Here is a 21,426-nt window from a genome sequence, read left to right as displayed (position 1 = left end):
AAGAATTAAGTTTATGAGAAAGAATGCGTAGAAACCCTGTTACTCATTGGTGTCCTAAGTTAAATAAAAACATCTTAGTAAGATATTGGGACAAAAACATATGATGCACAACTTTCCCTCCTAAAGATAAAGATTATAGATGGAATTTTAAATGCACCTGGTTTCTGAGGGATGGTGCTGTGCACTTTGACACTTTACATTGGGTCACAGAGCCGTTATATTAAGTACACGCATGATAAAGCTGTTCAAATATCCTTTATTCCTTTTCCAAATGAACAATGGGTTCTTGCCTATAGAAATATGAGAATCATTAAATCAAAGTTAAAACATTTATAAAGTTTGTTTAACACTTTGTAACCGTGATCACTGCCGTCTCAATTTTGAGTCAGACATATAATTTATGCTTGCTGGTAGTAATAAGTTTAAGGTTAATACGAGGGCAAGAAGAAAAGAAACACAATGGTGAAAAACATCAAGAACAGCGAGTCACGGACTAATCGACCACAACAGATATAATCACTAGAAAGGAAATTATTAATTTTATGAGAACTGATGTAATTTTAAGAAAAGTTTCCGTTTAACTATTGGTATAATAATTATAAAGGTTTATGTAGTTAAAATGCCCACATTAACTGCCCCCCGTGTTGTGTAACAAATAAAAATGCTGTTTTCAGTCTGAAGGCTGCTTCAGCTGCTTTAGCTGCTTTAGCTGCAACAGCACTGACAGCCCGCAGAGCGAGAACGTGCTTCAAAGGAACCGAGGTCTCTGCCTGTGTTTGTTATTTTCACCGACTCCTCACCCCTTTTTCAAGGGCCCCCAACTCAACTGGAGCTGGTCTCTGGCAAATGCCCTCTTTAGGGGTCAGAGGTTAATCATCTATGCCCAGTTGACTGGGATGATGCTGGTGAGTTCCGATTCTTGTTTGTTCCTCTAGTCAGAATATTGTAATAGTAGTAGTTTAGCCCTAGGAATTTCATTATAGCTGGCAGGTGAATTTAGATCTCAGCAAGAGATTGCATGTGCCAGGTGGAGGCAGCCTACCCCTTTCCCCATCATTTCAGGTCTATGGTTTCCTGGGCTACCTGATTCCTAGTCAGAAATTGTGATATGTTGGGTTGGGGAGCTGCCTTAGTTCTGACCCTTCTCTGTATGATCTCTCCTTTCCATCACTTCTACTCTTCTCTAATTTGTAGCCAGCAGAGGCAGCAGGAGCAGTATGCCTCCAGCACACACTCCAGGGCAAGAGTTTCAAGGATAAGGTGATGTTTTCTGTAAAACCCAAGTCCGATAGCAAGTGAGTTTTCCTTTGCTATTCTCTCTCTCTCTCTCTCTTTCTCTCTCTCCCCCTCCCTCCCTCCCTCCCTCTCTTCCCTCCCTCCCTCTCTTCCCTCCCTCCCTCTCTTTCCCTCTGCCATCCTTGGGGGTTGGATTTATTCTCTTAATTCTGGGTTCAACTGTTTCTATACAGTTACTTTTTCTTTCTAATCCACCCTAGTCTTACCTCTCCCCTTACCTGACTTTTTCTTCCCTCTGCTATCCCTAACTTTTAAGAGCCCTGAGTAACTGGCATGTGGGTGTTTTACCCTAAGTCTTGGGAATTTTTTTTCTTTTAGCCTTACAATTCACCACCTTGCTGCTAAGTCCTTGCTCCAGGACAAGGACATGGGCTTCAGAGAGACGCCAGCAAGTGCTAAAAAAGATGTGTTGAACATCAGCCTTGAGTCTGGAGTCGTAAGCTCCTACACAGCTTTCATTGCCATGAACAAAGAGCTCAACATACCAGTTCAGGGTCCCCTGGCTCGTAGGGACATTCCAAGGCCAGTTCTGTTGGGAGCTACTGCTATGATGCCAAAATACTGTGGAGGTGGTGAGTTTTATCTCATTCAAATTCATATAGAATAAGGGGTCATGAACATCTGAGCACATTACTGAAAGGAAAAGGTTGTGAAAGGCTCTTAAGTTGCCTTGTTTTCCTTCTTCCTCCACATCTAGGATTTCTGGCTTGTGTAACAATTTTCTCTTCCCTCAGACAGGAATTAGAATATATCTCATTGCAAAGAAGATTTAAAATAGTCCAAGGGAAATAAAATCCAAGGAAGCATTAAAACATAGAAAGTGTACATAAATATTGAGTAATCAAACTGTCTAAATCCAAAACTGATTTATCTTCTTCATTTGTAGATGGTTAATGATCCCACAGATGGCTGATGAAAAATCCAGTAGTATTAAGGAATGGGTGCCAGTTGCCAGGAGCATCTCAGGCATAAACCAAACTGGCCTGATTACAGAGATTAGGGGCTTGAGGATTTGGGTCAGATGAAGAAATTCCCTGTACAGGATTCCACAGTTGGAGGAGAATGTATAATATTAGTTCTGGAGGCAGGCTTAAAGGAGAGTTCTATATCGTTCATACAACATTATTTTCTTTAAACATTTAACTATTTTAACATGAGTTATATATGTTATCATACTTATCATTAGAGATGCAGTGGTAAAAAAACAAAATGCAATTTATGTCCCTAAGAAATTTACAGGGGGATGGGGGAAGAAGATGAAGGGAGAGCCGCAAACAGGTGAGCACATTCTCAAGAAGGTGTACAGAGTCCTGCAACATGGGTAGGCCCAAGGTGTGTGAGAGCAGGTATGGGAGGTGCCAAGCCCAGTAGGGGTGAAGAGGAAATCCAAGAAACATTTCCCAGATAAGTGACATGTAAACTGAGACTAAAGAGTTAGATAAATTATTCTGGCAAAGAGTGGGGAACAAAATCATTCTATGTATCCAGGATCAGCATCTGAAAAGATTCAAATATAAGTAAGGAATGATACAAGTGATATAGGTGTTTTACTTTGGCTGGAACATACATGATAAAGCTGAGAATGAGGAAAGATAAAGATAGGGACACAGAGACCACATTATGGGAATGAGGAAGTCAAAGGATGTTGAGTTACGCTGTAGGAGTGATTATCCATGTGACATTGAACTCACTCAGGATAACACAATTTTGGAAGAAGCCTCGTGGGCCAGGTCTCAAATTATTAGGTAAGTGATGAGAAAAGACAAAGAGACTGCAGGATGATGATGATGATGATGATGATAGCTAACATTTGCATGGGCTTGCTATATATACTGTGTGTTTTTCTAACTACTTTTCATATGTTAAGTTAATTAAACCTCATAATAGTCCTATAAGTTAGATACTGTTATTAACTCTATTTTTTACAGTTAACTCTTTTAAAGAGTTTGAACCATATTTTGAGGGATATTGAATGAATTACAGCAGGGATTGATGTTATTAACACTGTGTTTTACAGCTATCACTCCTATACCACTGTGAAGAGTGATTTGAGAAGAAGTAAGATTTCTAGAGAGACTAGATAGCAATCTATTGTGTTTAATCAGGAGAAAGAAAAAGTGGATTAAACTGAGGTGCTACAGTGAGTGTAAAAAAGGAGAGAGCATGTACTGCAGATTATAAGAAGGTCAGTTCAGTGACTGAATGCAGACATGGTAAATCATTAAGGACGACGCCCAGATTTCTGGTTGGGCAACCTGGTGGATGATGGTATCATTTATTTCAATACAGGGAAAAGAACAGGAACAAGTTTGGGGGATAAAATGCTGAATTATTTTTTAGGACATTTTAAATTTGACATGCATATGGAATATCTACAGATATCCACTGGAAAGGGATATGGATGTATTTGATGCTCAGGGTCTGAGATATAAGTTTGGGAGTCATCAGCCTATCCATTAAAGCAAAGGGAATGATTGAAGATACTACAAGAAAAAGTAAAGAGAGAAAACAGAAGAGGTCCAAGGAATGAGACCTGGGACAATCCAACATTCACATCAGCCTATCCATTAAAGCAAAGGGAATGATTGAAGATACTACAAGAAAAAGTAAAGAGAAAACAGAAGAGGTCCAAGGAATGAGACCTGGGACAATCCAACATTCAATTAGATCAGGAAGAGGAGAAGAATTCAGGGAAAAAGGCTGAGAAGTCTCCAGGAGAGGTGCCATCTGGAAGTCAAGAGAAGATAGCATTTGAAGAGGGAGGGAGTGACACCTTAGCCAGCTGCTGCTGTGAGACCAGGAAAGACAAGGACAGGGAGTAGAGCAATGGCAACTTGGAAGGTCACTGCTGGTCTTGACAAGAGTAGCATCCGTAGAGTGGTGGGAACTGGGGCCTAACTGGGTGGCTTCAAGGGAGAAGGGAAAGCTCCTGCCGAGAAGGCTAATTAGCATGAGTCACTTAGGAATCTTTGTCTTTTTATGAGCCCTTTCATATTTATTGGTACAACTGATATATTGGGTCTCCACTCTCACATTATTCTATAATTCTCGTGTGTATTTTGCCTGCTGTGTTTCTTTCTCCATGCAATGTGTTCCTTTACTTTTTAAAAAATCGTATTTAGGAAGGTTTGTATTTTATTCTAGTGTTAATTTTGTATGTATAGCTTTTTAATGTTCATACTCCTGTTTTCTTGTTTAAGTTTTTGCTGTCTGGTTTGTAAATAGTATCTTTATCTCCCACCTATTGCCCTTAGTACAAAGAGCTTATTCCGTTTTTTTCTTTCCCTTTCCCTTCTCCTCCCATTTTTAGTTGCATTATTTCCTAGTCATCTCTCCTAGGATGAAATTCATCCTCTGTCACAGGGATCACAAAACGTTTTTCTGTAAAGGGCCAGATGGTAAATACTTTCAGCTTTGCAGGTATACCATCTCTGTCAGAATTCTACCATTGTAGAGCATACGCAGCCAAAGACAATATGTAAATGAATGAGTATGGCTGTGTTCCAATAAAACTTTATTACAAAAACAGTGGTGGACCAGATGTGGCCCGCAGCCTAAAGTTTGCAAAACCTTGTCTTAGAGTTGCAGCAAACAGGAGATGGAAAGGACAGCGCAGGAGGAGAGAGAAAACTGGCATGGGAGTTAAGGGGAAATTGACAAAAGAGGAACCCTTTAAGTCTCCCAGGGACAGAAAGAAAGGAAATTCTTTGACAATACTCAACAGTTTACCTCCCTGGGAGAAGACGCTAGAAAGGTGTCTGTGCCATCTCAGGTTGGCCCAGCATCATCCTGCTGGATTCCACAGATCCTGCTGGCCAGATGCCAAAGTGTGGGCAGCTGAATGTGATTTGTTCATCCTGAAAACAGCAGGTGTAGAAAGCGCTCTCAGTACCATGGCAACCACATCATGTTTTCCTCTAACAGGAGGATTATATCAGTGAGTGCATTCCTCTGGGCATTGATCCATTAGTGTGCACTGAGCTCCTTTCAGGGCCAGGCCCTGTGCTGAGTGCTTGGAATACAAAGACACAGTAGCCCCAGTCCCTGTTTCTAAGGAGCGCACGGGCTGGAGGAGGAGAGAGACGTGCACAGCAAACAGCATAAGTGATCAAATGAAGGAACACAGGAAGGCTGGGAGTGAGGAACTGGCCTCTGGGCCTCTCTGAAGAGCTGAGCTTGAGCTGAATTTTGGGGAATCAGTCAGAGTTGGTCAAGAGGATAAACTGGGGTGAGTCAGAGAAAACAGAGAATCTTGAGCACTGTAGCACCTTCAGGGAACAGCAAATATGTCCACAGCCATAGTTGGGTCCCAAGGGTGCAGGAGATGGGCATGGGGAGGCACACGGGAGCCAAGGCCTGCCAAGCCTCTGCAGACACTGCTCTCCTGGGGCCACCACAAGCTAGTGCCCAATCCAGTGGCATTTTCCAGCCCGCTTTTACCCCCTCCCTTCTTTTAAAAAGTCCTCTCTTGATATCATGATGACTCTGATATGATACCACCATCTCCTGGTGCTCCTTCTGCATTTCTGGCTGCTCTTTCTCACTCATCTTATTTACTCTATCACTTCCTTAAATTCTGACCTTCTCATGCTACACTCTCTCTAGGTGCATTAGAAACCTCTCCACAACCCATTCCCTTCTCTATTGCTCTTTGCATATTGGTCTCAATTTCCCCTACCACAAAATAAGTCCCCTGCACATATCTGGGAATGTGCCTCAAGAACCCCAGTGCAGCAATCCTATGGAAAGACATTTTCCCCACATCCATCTATCAATCCAGGGAAGAACTTGGATTGCCATTGATCACGTGCCCACCCTGGGACCCATCAGTACCAGAAGATGGAGCAATATGATTTATGATGAGGGAAATAAGGCTCCATCACTGGCCCCATCAAAGTCCCAAGGAGCAGAAAGGTAGTTCCCAAAAGCAGGTGTCTCGGTAAAGAGACAGGAACTACACAATGTCAACAGGGAATTATTAACTGTGATAATAGAGGGTTAACCACAAAGGGGTAAATAGAGCTCTAAAGAATACAAGAACAGATGAATGGATAAACAAAATATGGCACATACATGTAATGGAATATTATTCTGCAACAAAAAGTAATGAAGTTTTGATACATGCTACCACATGGATGAACCTTGAAAACATTATGGTAAGTGAAATAAGCCAGACACAAAAGGCTACATATTGTACAATGCCACTTATGTGAAGTACCTAGAAGAGTCAAATTCACAGAGACAGAGAGTAGAATAGATGTTACCAGAGTCTGGGGGAGTTGTTAAATGGATATGGAGTTTCAGTTTGGGATGACAGAAAAGGTTCTGGAAATAGATAGTGGTGATGTTTACCTAACATTGTTGAATGTTCTTAATACCACTGAATTATGCACTTAAAATGGCTATAATGATAAATTTTATGCTGTGTATATTTTATCACAATAAAAAGAAAATACAGAAATGTGGATATAGATTGCAGGCACTAGGTCTAGTGCTGAAGTGGGTACCCAAGGGAGAAACCAACTTGGGAAAGGCCCTCCCCACAGTTGAGATTCAGACCCTGTTGGAGATGGTGTGCTGGAGCCCACAAGGTGGCAGAGAAGTCTGCTGTGGTCCCACGGGCCAGGGCTGACATTCAGGAAACCCGCCCACTGGGGTGCCAGCAACACTGCCCATGAACCTGCCCTCTGAAGTGCCAGTAGGACTCCTAGGAACTCACACGTGGTGTGCTGCCAAAACTCACTAGGCAGCCATCAGAGCTTCAGCAGAAGTTGTGAGAATCTACCTGTGGGAATACTGCTAAATTTGTTGGAGAGCTGGCTGAGATGCCATCAGAACTCACTGGAAACCCATAAGAGTGCCACTGAAACTCACTGGGGGATGAGCATCCCTGGGTGTCTCACACGCCAGTCAAGTGCTCCAGGAGCAGGAGGAGAGGAAAGCACAGCAGACCAAGCAGGGAAGCTTCTTCCTGCAGTGTCCCTCCAGTGCCCTCACTGACAGCACTTTATATTGTCCCAGCTGACAGATGTTTACAGGGGCCTGCTCCAGTGTCACAAGTAGGGCAAGGAAGAGTGGATTTGGAATTCAGAGGCAATAAGTTGATAACTGTCACAGTCTACCGCTTTGGCTACTCAGCTTCCACATGAATCCTCCTACACATCTGAACTTCTGTACAACAGCAGCAAAACTGTCTCCCCCTAGCAAGATACAACTATGCTGTTTACGGTGTTCTTACCCTTTCCCCCAAATAAGAACAACAATCACTGTATCTGTCTCTGGCTATTTTTTTTTTTTTTTTTTTTTTTTTTTTTTTTGTCTTTTTGCGTGTCCGGCAACAGATCGCACCCCTCGGTGCTGCGCCCGCACCTCGCTCAGCCAGTGAGCGGGAACCGGTCTGTATGTGGGATCCGAACCCTCGGCGGGAGCGCCGCCACACTCCCAAGCGGCGCACTGTAGCAGTGCGCCACCGGGCCGGCCCCTGTCTCTGGCTATTTTTTTTTTTTTTTGTCTTTTTGCGTGTCCGGCAACAGATCGCACCCCTCGGTGCTGCGCCCGCACCTCGCTCAGCCAGTGAGCGGGAACCGGTCTGTATGTGGGATCCGAACCCTCGGCGGGAGCGCCGCCACACTCCCAAGCGGCGCACTGTAGCAGTGCGCCACCGGGCCGGCCCCTGTCTCTGGCTATTTTAATTACTCCTCAATTTCAATCACAGTCCCACTAAATATTCTGTTACCGAGAGACTAAATTGTAAAGTTAACCTCCAACAACTTGTATAAACTAATAAAGGGAAGAAGGAGAGAGAGAGAAGACATTTGGCACTTTTCCATAATCTATTTCTCAGTGGGAATGAACCTTAGGGAAGAACTCATGGGGAAGTATTGGGGGAAGAACTCTGATGGGCGTGCTTGGGTCATGTGTGTTGGAATCTGTGAAAGGTCTGGGGTTTTGCCATCTTACAAGTTAGTAAATTAGCCTGTTACGGTCTCATTGATATTGGCAGTTGAGACATGAGGTTGGGTTGGAGACAAAGGACTTCATTATTCCTGGCAGAGCAGGCTGCATGAGGTTCGTGTTGGTTTGCTTTGGTTCCCCATGCCCTCAGGTTCCCAGAAGGGTGATGTAGAGGGGCTCAGGTGTGTGCTGTGCATGCAGAGTGTCTGTGTTGCCTAGAAGGAACAATGAGCTTGACAATACACAATTTAATAAGAAGCCTGAATCCACAAGCCTCTCTCAGTCTGAGGCGGGGTGATATTGCCATGTCAAGACTGTTAGTGCAAACAGAACCCCGAGCAATGGCCCAGTCAAGGAGCAGTCAGGGCCCCGCAGTCTCATCACGCCCAGCTAGAGCATGCAGATACAGTCAGGACCCGTGGTAGATTGCCTTTCACAAAAATCCACCATGAGGCCTGACAGATTCTTGGCCAAGTTCAAATTTTCCCATTGAGTATGCCATTCCATCAGCCACTCTGATTAATCTGACCAACAGAGGCTGGGACAAAATCCATTCGGCTTGCTTCCTACAGCACTTAAAATTAAGACTACTATCAACAGAACTTCAAGCAGCACAGTGAGGCCAATCTGTAGTACTGGTCTCATGCATGTGCCTCAGAGTCCCAGGCCCAGCCAAGTGTGAATAAGTCCCAGGGGAAACCAGCAGCTCTCATTCCAGACAGCCCAGATAAAATCTACTGCCAGTCTCGTATCCAGTATGATCCACTCAAGGTAGGGTACTGACTGATATTTGGTATTATTGCCAGTAATCACAGGAGGCAATCAGGGAACCAGAAACCTCCATCCCCAATGAAAAAACAGTCTATCGTCCATTCTCCGTCACATACAAAGACACGATTCACAATTCAAAGGGACATAGGTCTCTCTGGTTTGGGATTTGTTGTTAAATTTGATTTGGATCACCATTACATTGGTTTGGTTAAGTATAACAGTTAATTTTATGTGTCAATTTGTGACACATACCCAGGTGTGTGGTCAAATATTATTTGGGGTGGTTCTGTGAGGGTGTTTTTAGATAAGATTTTCATTTAAATTGGTGGACTTTGAGTAAAGCAGATTGCCCTCCATAATGTAGGTGGGCTTCATCCAATCAACTGAAGGCCTGAGTAGAACAGAAGACTGACCCCCCCTGAGCAAGAGGGAATTCTGCAACAGACGGCCTTCAGACCTGAACTGCAGCTCTCCTGGGTCTCCAGCCTGTCGGCCCATCCTGCAGATTCGGGACATGCCACGCTCCCTAATTATGTGAGCCATCTCCTTGTAATAAATCTCTTTTACATACATCTTATGAGTTATTTCTATGGAGAATGCTGACTAGTACACTAAGTTATGTGGACAGTGTCACTGAGTCATCGCAGCCTTGATTGCCATATACAGCACAACCAGACCACTTGGGCATCAGGAAAAGCACATGAATTTGTATCAGTCAGTTTAAAACAAAGTTGTTCTGATCCAGGTGTTTGAACAGTTTGTGGGGTGGGGATGTGAGGCATGTTTGCGAGCTATTGATGGCATCAAGCACAGGAGAAGAGTTCAGAACCAGCCATATCCATGTGAATTTTCCTCTCTTCATAGCTCATGGACAAGGATGCCGAACCCCTCAGAAGGTCAGATTGTAGCAATAGCTGCTGCATGATTCAGGCAGACCATGTGACCGTGCCAGGCCTGGTGGACAAGGGGAGCACCCTACCCCACACACTGCACTTCCCAGGGTCTAAGGTGGCCCTCCCCAAATGCTGGGACGGTCACTCTCCCTCCACTGCCACAAAACTGGCATGTCCCATTCCAGTACCTATAACTTCATCTCCTCTTCAGTCATCCCACAATATGCCCAGACCTTTTTTCCAGAAGGGTCAAGTGTGAGAGTACCAAGGGCACTTGCACAAAGTTTACAGGGACCCGTGGCAGTGGCCACCTGGGCCACAGCAGGAGGACTCAGCACGCAGTGCATTCAGCCAAGTGGTCATTGTATGTATGATCTAGAACGCCTCAATCCAACAGGGAAATCCAGGTGGCCAAATCAGAATTAAGTTTGGATCCCCTAGGTCCATTTGTGGCTGGGCTGCCACTCAAAGGGTGTACCTACTAGCCTGGCCTGGTATCACCTTTAGGGGAAAGAAAGAAGCATCACACCCTGTAACGGCAGGGTAGAATTCCACATTTTCAAAATAGGTTTATATTGCTCCCAACTCCTGATCAGTAGCATCCATCATTATTCAGGAAGTGACCCAACAGGAGATTGTCCCTTTCTGGAGATGGCCACATTTGGTGACTGTATCAGTCTGCTCAGGCTGCTATAACGAAGTACCGGACTAGGCGGCTTAGAGAACAGACATTTATTTTCTCACAGTTCTGGAGGCTAGAAGTCCATTATCAAAGTGCAGGCAAACATGGTTTCTGGTGAGGGCTCTTACTGGCCTGTAGATGACCGTCTTCTCACCATGCCCTCACATCGCCCTTCCTCTGTGCTAGCACTCTGAGAGAGAGAGCCTTCTGTAAGAAGGGTGTCTCTTCCTCTTTGATGGAGTTCAGATGTGTTGTCCCCTCCACAACTCATGTGGAAATTTGATCTCCAGTGTGGCAGTGCTGGAAACTGATTGAGTCATGGGGGTGGATCCCTCATGAATGGATTAATGCTCTCCCTGGGGGAGGAGGGGATTAATGAGTGAGTTCTTGCTCTATTAGTTCCCACAAGACCTGATTGTTTAAAGGACACTGGCACCTCCTCTCTTGCTCTCTCGCTCTCTCTCGCTTCCTCTCTCTTGCTTCCTCTCGCCATGTGATCTGCTTGTACCTGCCGGCTGCCTGCCACTTTCCGCCATGAGTAGAAGCAGCCTGAGGCCCATGCCAGACGCAGCTGTCCCAGAATCGTAAGCCAAATAAACCTCTTTCCTTTATAAATTACCCAGTCTCAGGTATTTCTGTCATAGCAACACAAAACAGACTAATATACTCTTCTTATAAGGACACCAGTCCTATCAGAGCAGGACCCCACCCTCACGACCTCACTTCACCTTTCTTACCTTCCTAAAGGCTTTATCTCCAAACATGGTCCCATTGGGGATTAGAGCTTCAACATGCGAATTTTGGAAGGACACAATTCAGTCCATAACAGTGACCAAGGTGTGTGGACCAGGAGGAGGGGATGGGGGTAAAATTAGAAATCTTTATAAGTGACTTTCTTAGGAGGCTGTTCCAATGGTGAATAACACCAGATGCCTGTAGGTAGGAGGGAAAGCACAAGGTCCATCACATACCTTGACCATGGGCCCTTTGTTGAGTGGCCTCTGCACCAAAAGTTACATCATCGACTGTAGATGGTCTGCAAAGCAGACAATAAGATCTGGTTTTCTCTCATGGAACATACGGGTATGGCCAGAGTCCATTATAGAGCAACTGGATTACCAGTGCCCAGGACAGTGCCTGGCACATCAGGGGTGCTTAATAAATTAATAAACACAGGGCTTCTTTGCCTACCCTATACATGTAATTTTTTTTCTAATTCTTTTCCACTGTTTTGTTTCCATTTTGCTATGCTGGGTTTTCATCATCCCTGCCCTCTGTGTCCTTGCAGTGTCTTCAGCAGGGTCGCTTCTCCCTGGGGCTAATTTCCACTTTGCCTTTCTTCTCTGTTCTTTCTGCACTTTTTTCCTGAGCTCACTGTATGCTTTCTTAAAAGCAATCATTTCATCACGTTTGTTAGGTGCCTGGCAGGAGCTTGGCTACACTTCCGTCTGCCCTACGGCTGTGTTTCCTGGTGCATGTTCTGCATCTGCCACTTGCTGTTCCTACCTCTCCTGTGTTTGCAGAGATCCTTCACAGCTTCCTTTTTGACGACTCACCTCTGAAAGAGTGGAGTTTTTCCTGGACCAGCTCTTTGCTGGAGCGTTGTGAGTCACAGCAATGTTCCCATTACCTGAAATTTTCCTTATGACCCAGGGTTTTAGATGTGAGCTTGATCAGCCTCCTTTACTTCTCACCTTAAGCACGTCTGGGCATGTTTGGCAACCCAGAAATACTGGCCTCTGTGGTGGAGTTTTGCATAATTTGGTTTTAATTAATTTATTTGTTTGTTACCTGAATGATGAGGGAGAGAGTTTAGTCCCAGTGCCTGGGGCGTGCAGGCAGAGTGTGCGCTTCTGCCTCACAAGGACCGTGTCTGAGCAGTCTGGAGAGAGGAGCCGCAGGCAGCAGTAGGCAGAGCTCCACTGTGGGGGCCAAGGGCCCAGGTGAGAGATGCAGCATGGCGGAGAGGACAGGACCTTCTCCATACTCCTGCCAGGGATCGGGGGCTCAGGAGCAGGGGCTGAAGGGAACTACGCCCTGCTTTGGCACCTGTCGATGAATCTTACGTTATGGAGACAGAAACCAACCCTGACCAGCATGTGCAAGCCCCAACTTTCCTTTCTCCTTCCACCCTCCACGTGTTCCTGATGCAACCAGCCATCACAGAGCCACTCCTGCCACCCCTTGCCACCCACCTCCCCGCATTTAAGACCCAGTGAGGAGTCTAAATGGTTGAACATCATAATAGATCTGCAGCATAACCAGCACCACTTTAGACAAGCCCAAGTACAAAATGGCACCGTCCACCTCCTCACCTCCCCTCCCCCGTTCTCTTTTACAAGAAGCCTCATGGTTTCGAGAAAATGAAACTTTTGGTGTTTTGCATGCGCAGAACTCTCCATCCCCGTGACCTAACTCAATCCCCACCCTGGAATTGCATCACCCAGCTCTTGGCACCAACATACCAATATAAGTTCCCACTGCCCTATGTTAGCTGCTGTCCCCCATTTTCAGGGTAGCCCCGGGCTGTTCCCCACTTTGAGCACAGCCTGGCAGATTTCTTTCTTTAATAAAGCTTGAATGGTACCCAGCATCTCGGCTCACTTTCTTTCACATCATAAGCAAAGAAGAATCTAGTGTGTGTATATCTTGGGGTCAAAGGAAGAACTGAATGCCTAAGTTCTGTATAGAAGGGGCCACTTTTGAGATTTCCATGTCTCTCAGGGGTTTTACTTCAGGGTGGCCCAGATGTACTCAACTTTGGACTCCTGTTCAGATCCAAATTCCCTGGAGAAAGAAAGTATGAAGTTTATTAATAATATAAAGAAACAACTAAAATATTTCAGCCACTAAGGGCTAATGTCGCCTATTTTGGTTTTGCTTTTGTAGGAGAAATACTGAGACAGTGTCATGCCATGCCTGTCCTCCATAGAGAATGCCTGAACGGTTCCACTGACGCAAAGTTCAGATCAGAGGAACCAAATGATAGCAACAGCCAAGTATAATCATCAGTAACCCTACACAAAAGCAATCACCCTCCTCACCATGGGTTTTCATTTAAAACATGATATATCACTAGAAATATCTATTTCCTTTTATAATCTCTTTATATAATCTGGGTTATCCTGGACCTTGGGTTTTCTTTTAGCTACTGAAAAGATCTGTTCTCAATTCAATGATCCCATCCCTATCCTCTCCTGGCAGGAGTTCCGGGAGCTCAGATGAATTGCATTCTGGAAACCTGCCTAAAACTCAACAGTCTAAGAGGAATTCTACTGGAGAAAATCTGGAGAGGATTCAATTAATTTGGTAAAAGGATTAGAAATTGGACCGAAGTGAGAAAAGAGAATTCTTTAAGGGGGGAAAAGAAAAAAGATTAGTTACACTGAGAAACTAAAATCTAAAGCAATTACCATTGATATTTTGTCCAGGAAATGAGTATTAACTACCTCCTGTGTGTCCAATGTTGTGTTTAATGTTAAAGATTCCAGAATGGATAAGACAAAGGCCCAGCCCTCAGGAGCTCACTGAGCAATGAAGAAAGTATTTGAATGTTTCATGGGCATCACAAGACCTGGGGCTAACAATCTATTATATTTCAATTGCCTTTTTTATTATTATAGAAACAATACTTGCTTCTGAGCCACCGCTGGAAGCCCCCTTGTCTCCCCTGCAGGAACGAGGGTGGGTGCCACAGGCCTCAACCATGTCCCCCCCCCTTTTCCTTTCCTTCTCCTCCCCCCCCCCCACTGCTCTGCAACATCTTAGAATGTAAAATATATATATATATATATATATAAATAAATAAATAAACTTAAAAAAATTTTTTTTAAATACTTGCTTATTGAAGAGGATTTGGAAAACAAGTAAGAAACTAAAAATCATCTCTGATTCTGTCAACAAAAACAACCAGTTACTTTGATCTTTTTTGTAGATCTATGTGGTTATAATAGTAAGTACTAACATTGATAAAAGTATTTCATGAGCCAGGGACTATGCTAGACTCTCATTTAATCTGCACATCAGCCCTATGAAGTTAATACCATCCCTATGCCTGTTTTACAGATGAGAAAACAAAGGCTTTGAGAGATTTAAGCTGTGCAAAATCTCAAAGCTAGTGAGTGGCAGAGGTTGGACTCAGCCGAGATCTGTCTCATTCCCACGCTCTCAACAAGCCCAGGGATGAGAAGGACCCAGCAAAAGCCATTGTCATTAGAGGGGCAAGGTAATTCTGAATACAGCTCAGTGTCCATGACTCAGACTTGGCTTTCAGGGACTAACTTCTGATTCCTATGGAGAGACGAAGGCTGACAAACTATCCTCAACGGGAAAAAAAAAAGGAAGAAGAAGAAAGAAAGTTTGGTGTCTTTGGGAACTCTGTAACAGTAACACAAAGGGGAGAAAGACATTCTTTGTCAGTCTGGGAGGAGGGTACTGCATGAGGAATTGAAGGCTGTGCCTACTTAACGTAGTACTGTCACCTGGTGGAAATGAGGGTGTAGGACACTGTGTCCAGCAAGGCCAGCCATGAGAGACCCTCCCTGGGATGGAGAAGAAATGTTTGGACAGAAATTTGCAAGAAGTTGGAAGTCTTGCATTAGCAGGTGGGAACAGGAGTTATAACTGCTGCTGTGGCCCCCTAACCCCACATCCTGGCAAGGCCTGGAGAAACTCAGATTATGTATATTTTCTTGTACTCAAAAAGTATGCTCTTTTATGTCTTATTATGATGAAATTACCTCATCTTTGCATACCTTAAATACTAAGTAGATGATAAATAAATAATAAGCTTGATCATTTTCAAGAGTTAGTTGACCAGCATCTAAAATCAGGAATAGGGCACAGAATAAACCATCAGAAACTGCTACCTGTTAGGTGTGTGCACTTCACCCCTTGCCTGGGAATAGAGAACCTCAATCATCTCAGTGCTGGTGACAGAAAGCCATATATACTGACTACTTGCCTCAATTCTCCTTATTACTCCCTTTTCTCATTTTTCACATCTGTGCAAATGAGACAAATATGTTTACAATAAAAAGATGTGTGTCAGGGGCCGGCCTGGTGAGCCGCGGCGGCGCTTCCGCCGAGGGTTCGGATCCCACATACAGACCTGTTCCCACTCACTGGCTGAGCGAGGTGCGGGCGCAACACCAAGGGTTGCGATCCTGTTGCCGGTCCGGTCCAGTACGGGCACGACACTGAGGGTTGCGATCCGTTGCCAGACATGAAAAAAGACAAAAAAAAAAAAGATGTGTGTCAGACAGATGGAAACTATAACCCTAAAGTTTTTGCTATCTGCATCTTCTGTCAAAGATAGATGAAAAATTCTGTCTAGGATGTCTATGGGATTAGAACACAAGTACTTAGTCTAGAGTTCAGGTATGGGCTTCAAGGACTGTTGCTTTGCCTCCCATGGATTTGTCACCCCTTTTCCCCTGGGTGACGGAGCTGCCAAAGATTACTCAAAGCCCATCTCTTCTGAGCAGTGAGGAGCCCCAAAAAGGGGTTAATCTCCTGGAACACTCACGAGAGAGGCATTCCTTCCATTTGGAAAATTAACCATGAATTGGGGTTCTTTTCCCGCATTTATTCTCCAGAACAGGAAGTTACAGGAAGAGAACATAGGTGGGATTTTTGCTAAGTATAGTTTAACAAGTTTAACAATAGACATTCCATAATGCAATTTTCAGGAAGTTGATCCACTAACAAAAGCTTGATTTTAGCAAACATTCTCTTCTTACAGCAATTTCCCAGTATCTTTACATATCAATCAGTAACCTGTCTGTCTTTGAGCCAGCAACCTTGCTGTGTTACAATTCTTTATCTTAACAGAGACTATATAGCCTGGGGAAAATTTCCTGTCCTTTGCAAGGTCAATATTTGAAACTGCAAGGCTTTGGAAAACCAGGCCCTGTGAAGTACATTTGCTTTATGCATACTCCACATCTCCCCCCGATTTATTTATTTAAAAGCAAAAGCAAAAGCTATAGATCAGGTTTTCACAGTTAAGACAAAAGCATTTAAAGCAAAGTTGGTATCATTTAGCATGGCAAGTCCCTTTAATTTACTTCAGGTGAGGACTGATGATGTCATCTTTTCTCAGGGCAGCTGCATAGGCATCATTCCAGGTGCTGTGAATTAGGTGTAATTACCAATTGTTGAAACTATGGAATGGGATTCTGCTCCATATAATAGTTGATTCTGAGTCCAGAGAGTTTGTTAATATTCACCTGTCCAGGACATTACTGTTTTTAAAGCATCTAGTCCTTTGTAAAATTTTTGATCAATTATGTCTTTTGTTTAGGAACAGGATGTCTCATCCAAGTTACAAACACCCTCTTCAGGGCCAGGAAAATTTAGAGAACTGCTTTTGTAGAGAAGACGTTATTTCCCCCTTTATGATCAAGGCATTCCTCCTAAAAGCATTGATGATCAATATCTTGATTGAAAAGGTCTTACTTTTCTTTGTGTAAATCCCATGCTGCTGGGAAGGCTCCATCCCCAGGTGGTGATCTGTCCCACGTTGGGGGGAAAGATGAAAAGCAGGATGAAGCAGCAGTTAGGCCAAATTAAGGCAACATAAAAGAGGAGTCAACAACTTAGAAGTGAGACATGCTATCTTATATCCAAAGCTTTAAATTATATCCCCTTATAAAGAGAGTTAATTTTCATTGAATTTATAAAAATATCCACATTGCCATAATAATCATAAGAATACTTAAAGTTATTAAATTTGGGGGGATCAAATAGGGATAAAACAAATACTTCTATCTCTGTTTTAAATGATATTTTAGCAAACTGTTGTTAGTAATAGATAGCTTAAGAGAGAGAGAGAGGTTTTTTTTAAATTTGGAAAATAAAACATTAAGAGAACCAGCAGTGTTTCAAAATAAGGAAATTGTAAAAACTCATAATTCTTTTTAATTAGTTCACTAATTAACTTTTGTTGTGTTGACCTTTGTGAACAATTTCACAAACTCATCAGTTTCTTCATTAGAATTTTGGAAATTCAGTTTAAAGGTATGAAATTAAAGCTTGTCAGGAAACAGTATCTATCAGAGTTTTTTCATGAAATATTTGAAAACATAACATTTTAAAATTATAATTAAACCAAAATTATGATCAGTAGCATTTATATCAAAACACAGATATTTAAGAACCTTACAAGATTTTGGAACACATATCCATAACACCTTCAGTACTGACAGTGCTTTCCCATATAGTCTAATTTATTAAATAAGCCAATTAGTTTTGATACATCTTTTTATATATCTTTTGAGAAGCTCCGGGGTCAAAGTTAGTTTAAACCAAAAGGTTGAACTTTCAGAATTTAGATTTGGCAAGCTTTGTCAAAATAACAAAAAAGGCTTAAAACACTTAGTTGAATAAAATCACAAATTATTACAAAAATAAAACCAAAGTGACACAGGGTTTCAAAGGCAGAGAGCACAAGAAATTATCATGAGATAAGTTTCTTTTTTTTTTTTTTTCCTTTTTGTCTTTTTTCGTGGCCGGCAACGGATTACAACCCTCAGTGTCGCGCCCGTACCGGACCGGGACCGGCAACGGGATCGCAACCCTCGGCGTTGCCCCTGCACCTCGCTCAGCCAGTGAGCGGCCGGTCTGTATGTGGGATCCGAACCCTCGGCGGGAGCGCCACCGCGCTTCCCAAGCGGCGCACTATAGCAGTGCGCCACCGGGCCGGCCCGAGATAAGTTTCTTAAACCAGTTATCTAAGGGACAAAGAAAACCTTTTACAATTTTGTATTAAGAGCAGTCAAGTAAAAAGACCCCTAGTAATCCTGTTTGATTAGTAAACCCAGGCAATGATGTGTGCTAATAATAACATTTTTATACATTCAGGTTAGTAAATAGGCATCCGTTTATCAGAGCAAATTATACAATGCCCAGTTTGAGTTTTAGCTGTTTTTACCAAATAAAATATTTATGGTTTCCCAGCCAAAACTTGGTGTATTAGATCTATACCCTTATCAGTTAATGTTAACTAGGGCCTATGCAATATTGGGCATAGGTCTCCTTTCACTAGCCGTTTTGGGTCCCAGGTTTCCATGTGGCATTTGGAGCCATGTGGAGCTTAAGACAGAGGGCAGTATTTACAAAGATAATGTCTAAAATATATTATTTCTCCCAGCATGGCCAGGAGGCAGAGCTGAGATAACAAGGAGACATATTGACCTAGAGACAAATTTAGGTAAAGGTTTAAGTCAAATTTTGAAAATATATTTATCAAAGCTTTAGAAAATTTAAGTCACATGAACTTAAAAGTATACTTATTTGTTTAATGAGCACACATTAATTATAAGCCAGTTTGGTACCTTGCAGACAACACAATTACACATATGGACATAAACATATAAACATAACATACAGCTTACACACGCATATATGCAGACATAAACAACAAGAACAAACAAGGATCTATAGGTTTTGTTCAAGATGTAAAAAAAAGCTCACTAGTAAAAAGGACAGTCAGGTTTAGATTGTGTTTTTTTTAAAAGACTTATTGGTGAGGCCACACCCCGCCTTAAAGAAAGCATGATAAATTTACATTGTAAAGCAAAGTATGCAAGCCTTTTCAAGAAGATGCAGAGAAAGTTTTCCTTTTTAAAAAATGGCATAGAACTTTACCAGAGGATTTTGTGAAGAAATAGGTAGATGAGCTTAGAAGAGAATTTAGAAGTCTGTTTAAGATAACCAGCTGGATGCCAGAAAATTCGAGACCATCCAAATAGATAGATTTTAGTCTAGTTTTTGTTTCTCAGATGAGTTACTGAACTTAAGTGCTGAGCTACTGAAAGCCATTTGACTGTTGAAGTTTTTTAATTTACCCCAGGTCAATTTGGAGCTTGTTGTCATTATTTTCATTACTGGTGGTCTGATGTGTACCATCCCCTGGTGAGATGGATTGAGGCATGATGGCAAGGCATTGAGATTTTGGGATCAGATTCAATTCCTCGTCTGGTTTGGGGTTCCACATAAGGTTTAACAGCCTTAGCAGGAATCCATAGCAGGCCTGTGGGTGAGAGAACAGATGCATACCCTCACCCCCATGTTAACAATTCGGCAGGTCCCAACAATTGTGGTCCCATCAGCAGGTGGCAGAATAAAACCAAGGGTCTAGATCTCTTTTTAGGAGGTAGAAAGTGTCATTCTGTGGCCATTAATTTTTGAGACTTACAATTTAAAAACTTTAGTGCAAACACAGCTTTAAAGACCTGTTCATGAGAGGCCAGTCCTATATCTATATTACCCCTCCTTTGTTTACTTATTTGAGATTTAAGAAGGCCATTAGCTCTTTCAATAATTGCCTAGCCAGTGTGGTTAAATGGGATTCCTGTGACATATTTAATGTTCCAGTTGTCACAGAATACTTGAAAGACTTTGGAGGTGTATGCCAGTCCATTATCTGTTTTACTTTGATTTGGAACCCCCATGGCAGCAAAGGCAGAAAGACAATGTTTTTTAAGATGTTTCGCAGTTTCTCCTGTTTGAGCAGTGGCATGAATAAGACCAGAGTAAGTATCAACAGTAACAGGCAAATATTTAAGACATCCAAAAGAGGAATAATGAGTGACTTTCATTTGCCAAATTTCATTACCTTTTATTCCTCAAGGATTAAATCCTCCAAGGAAATTAGATTTAGAAAACCTCTGACAATCGGGACAAGCACGAACAATATCTTGAGCTTGCCTGTAAGAGATCTGATGCATGTTAGCCAAAGCTCGTGCACCCTGATGAAAAAACTAATGAGAATCAATAGCTTTCTGTAAAACTTTATTATACATAACAAAGTGACCACCATCATTTCCAATTGATAAAGGGCCAGGAAGACCAGGATGAGAATGCATGTGAGTTACATAGAAAGGATGATGTCTTTTTTGAATAAGTTTTTGTAAATTTCAAAACATTTCAAATAAAAGAAAATCATTTCCCTCATGGATAGATGCATCCTGAATTACCTGTAAGAGTCCAACTATGTAGGCAGAGTCAGCTACTAACTTAAATGGCTGATTGTAAAAATGTAAAGCTGCAATGGCAGCTGCCAATTCAGCCCTTTGAGTAGACTTATGATGGATAGTAACAAAATGTTTCCAGATTCCCTGTTCCTGCCATGTTAAAGATCCCTTTCCTGATCTGCCAGAACCATCAATAAACACAGTTAGCGCTTGAGGGAGGGGAATAGGGGATAATCAGGATTTTAATTGTATGGGCAGTATTTGGAGTCTTTGTAGGATTTTATCATGGGGTAATGAGAATTGTATCTTACCAACAAAATCAGCCATAGTTATCTGTAAAGACTCTGATTGTTGAAGGACAGTGTAAAAACCAGTTTTAGAAAGACCAGGATTAATAATATCATGAGCATAACCAGTAAGTACTTGGCAACGGTGTCTTCCCCTAGTAGTAAATGAATACATTGTTCTAATTTAGTATATAATTTCCTTTTTTATTAATGGGGTAAGAAAATCCACTCAATGACTCCTATTTGAGGAAGAAATTGGCAAAGCAAACCTGTGGGACTATATGGGGTGTTTAAAATAATGAAATGAATGCCTTGAGATTTAACAATACATGTTAATTGTCTGGAATGTAAAAAGGATTCAATCTGTTTTAATTCTAATTCTGCTTCTTCAGATAAGTAATGAGGGGAGGACAGATCAGGGTCTCCCTTCAAGGTATTAAACAAATGTTGTAATTGATAAGTTGGACCACCCATAGAAGGGCGGAACCAGTTAATATGGCCAAGTAATTTTTGTAAGTCATTTAGAGTAACAGGCTCCTGAATAGGGAAAGATATACTTTGTGGCC

The 21,426-nt window shown here is 42.5% G+C and overlaps 1 protein-coding gene across 1 annotated transcript; it reads left to right on the top strand.

The window, feature by feature from the left end:
• The first annotated feature begins 747 nt into the window (after window positions 1–747).
• Window positions 748–9,593, top strand: LOC103597343 (von Willebrand factor A domain-containing protein 5A-like). Its single transcript, XM_008581168.1, has 4 exons — window positions 748–905; window positions 1,195–1,295; window positions 1,615–1,868; window positions 9,386–9,593. The coding sequence occupies exons 1-4, from the start codon at window positions 897–899 to the stop codon at window positions 9,406–9,408; spliced, it is 387 nt and encodes a 128-aa protein (XP_008579390.1). The 5' UTR covers window positions 748–896; the 3' UTR covers window positions 9,409–9,593.
• Window positions 9,594–21,426: the final 11,833 nt, after the last annotated feature.

This window comes from Galeopterus variegatus, unplaced genomic scaffold (genome assembly GCF_000696425.1).
Source record: "Galeopterus variegatus unplaced genomic scaffold, G_variegatus-3.0.2 Scaffold2286, whole genome shotgun sequence".
Taxonomy (NCBI): domain Eukaryota; kingdom Metazoa; phylum Chordata; class Mammalia; order Dermoptera; family Cynocephalidae; genus Galeopterus; species Galeopterus variegatus.
Note: the sequence above shows the minus strand (reverse complement) of the source record. Positions and strands in the feature narration are given on the sequence as shown.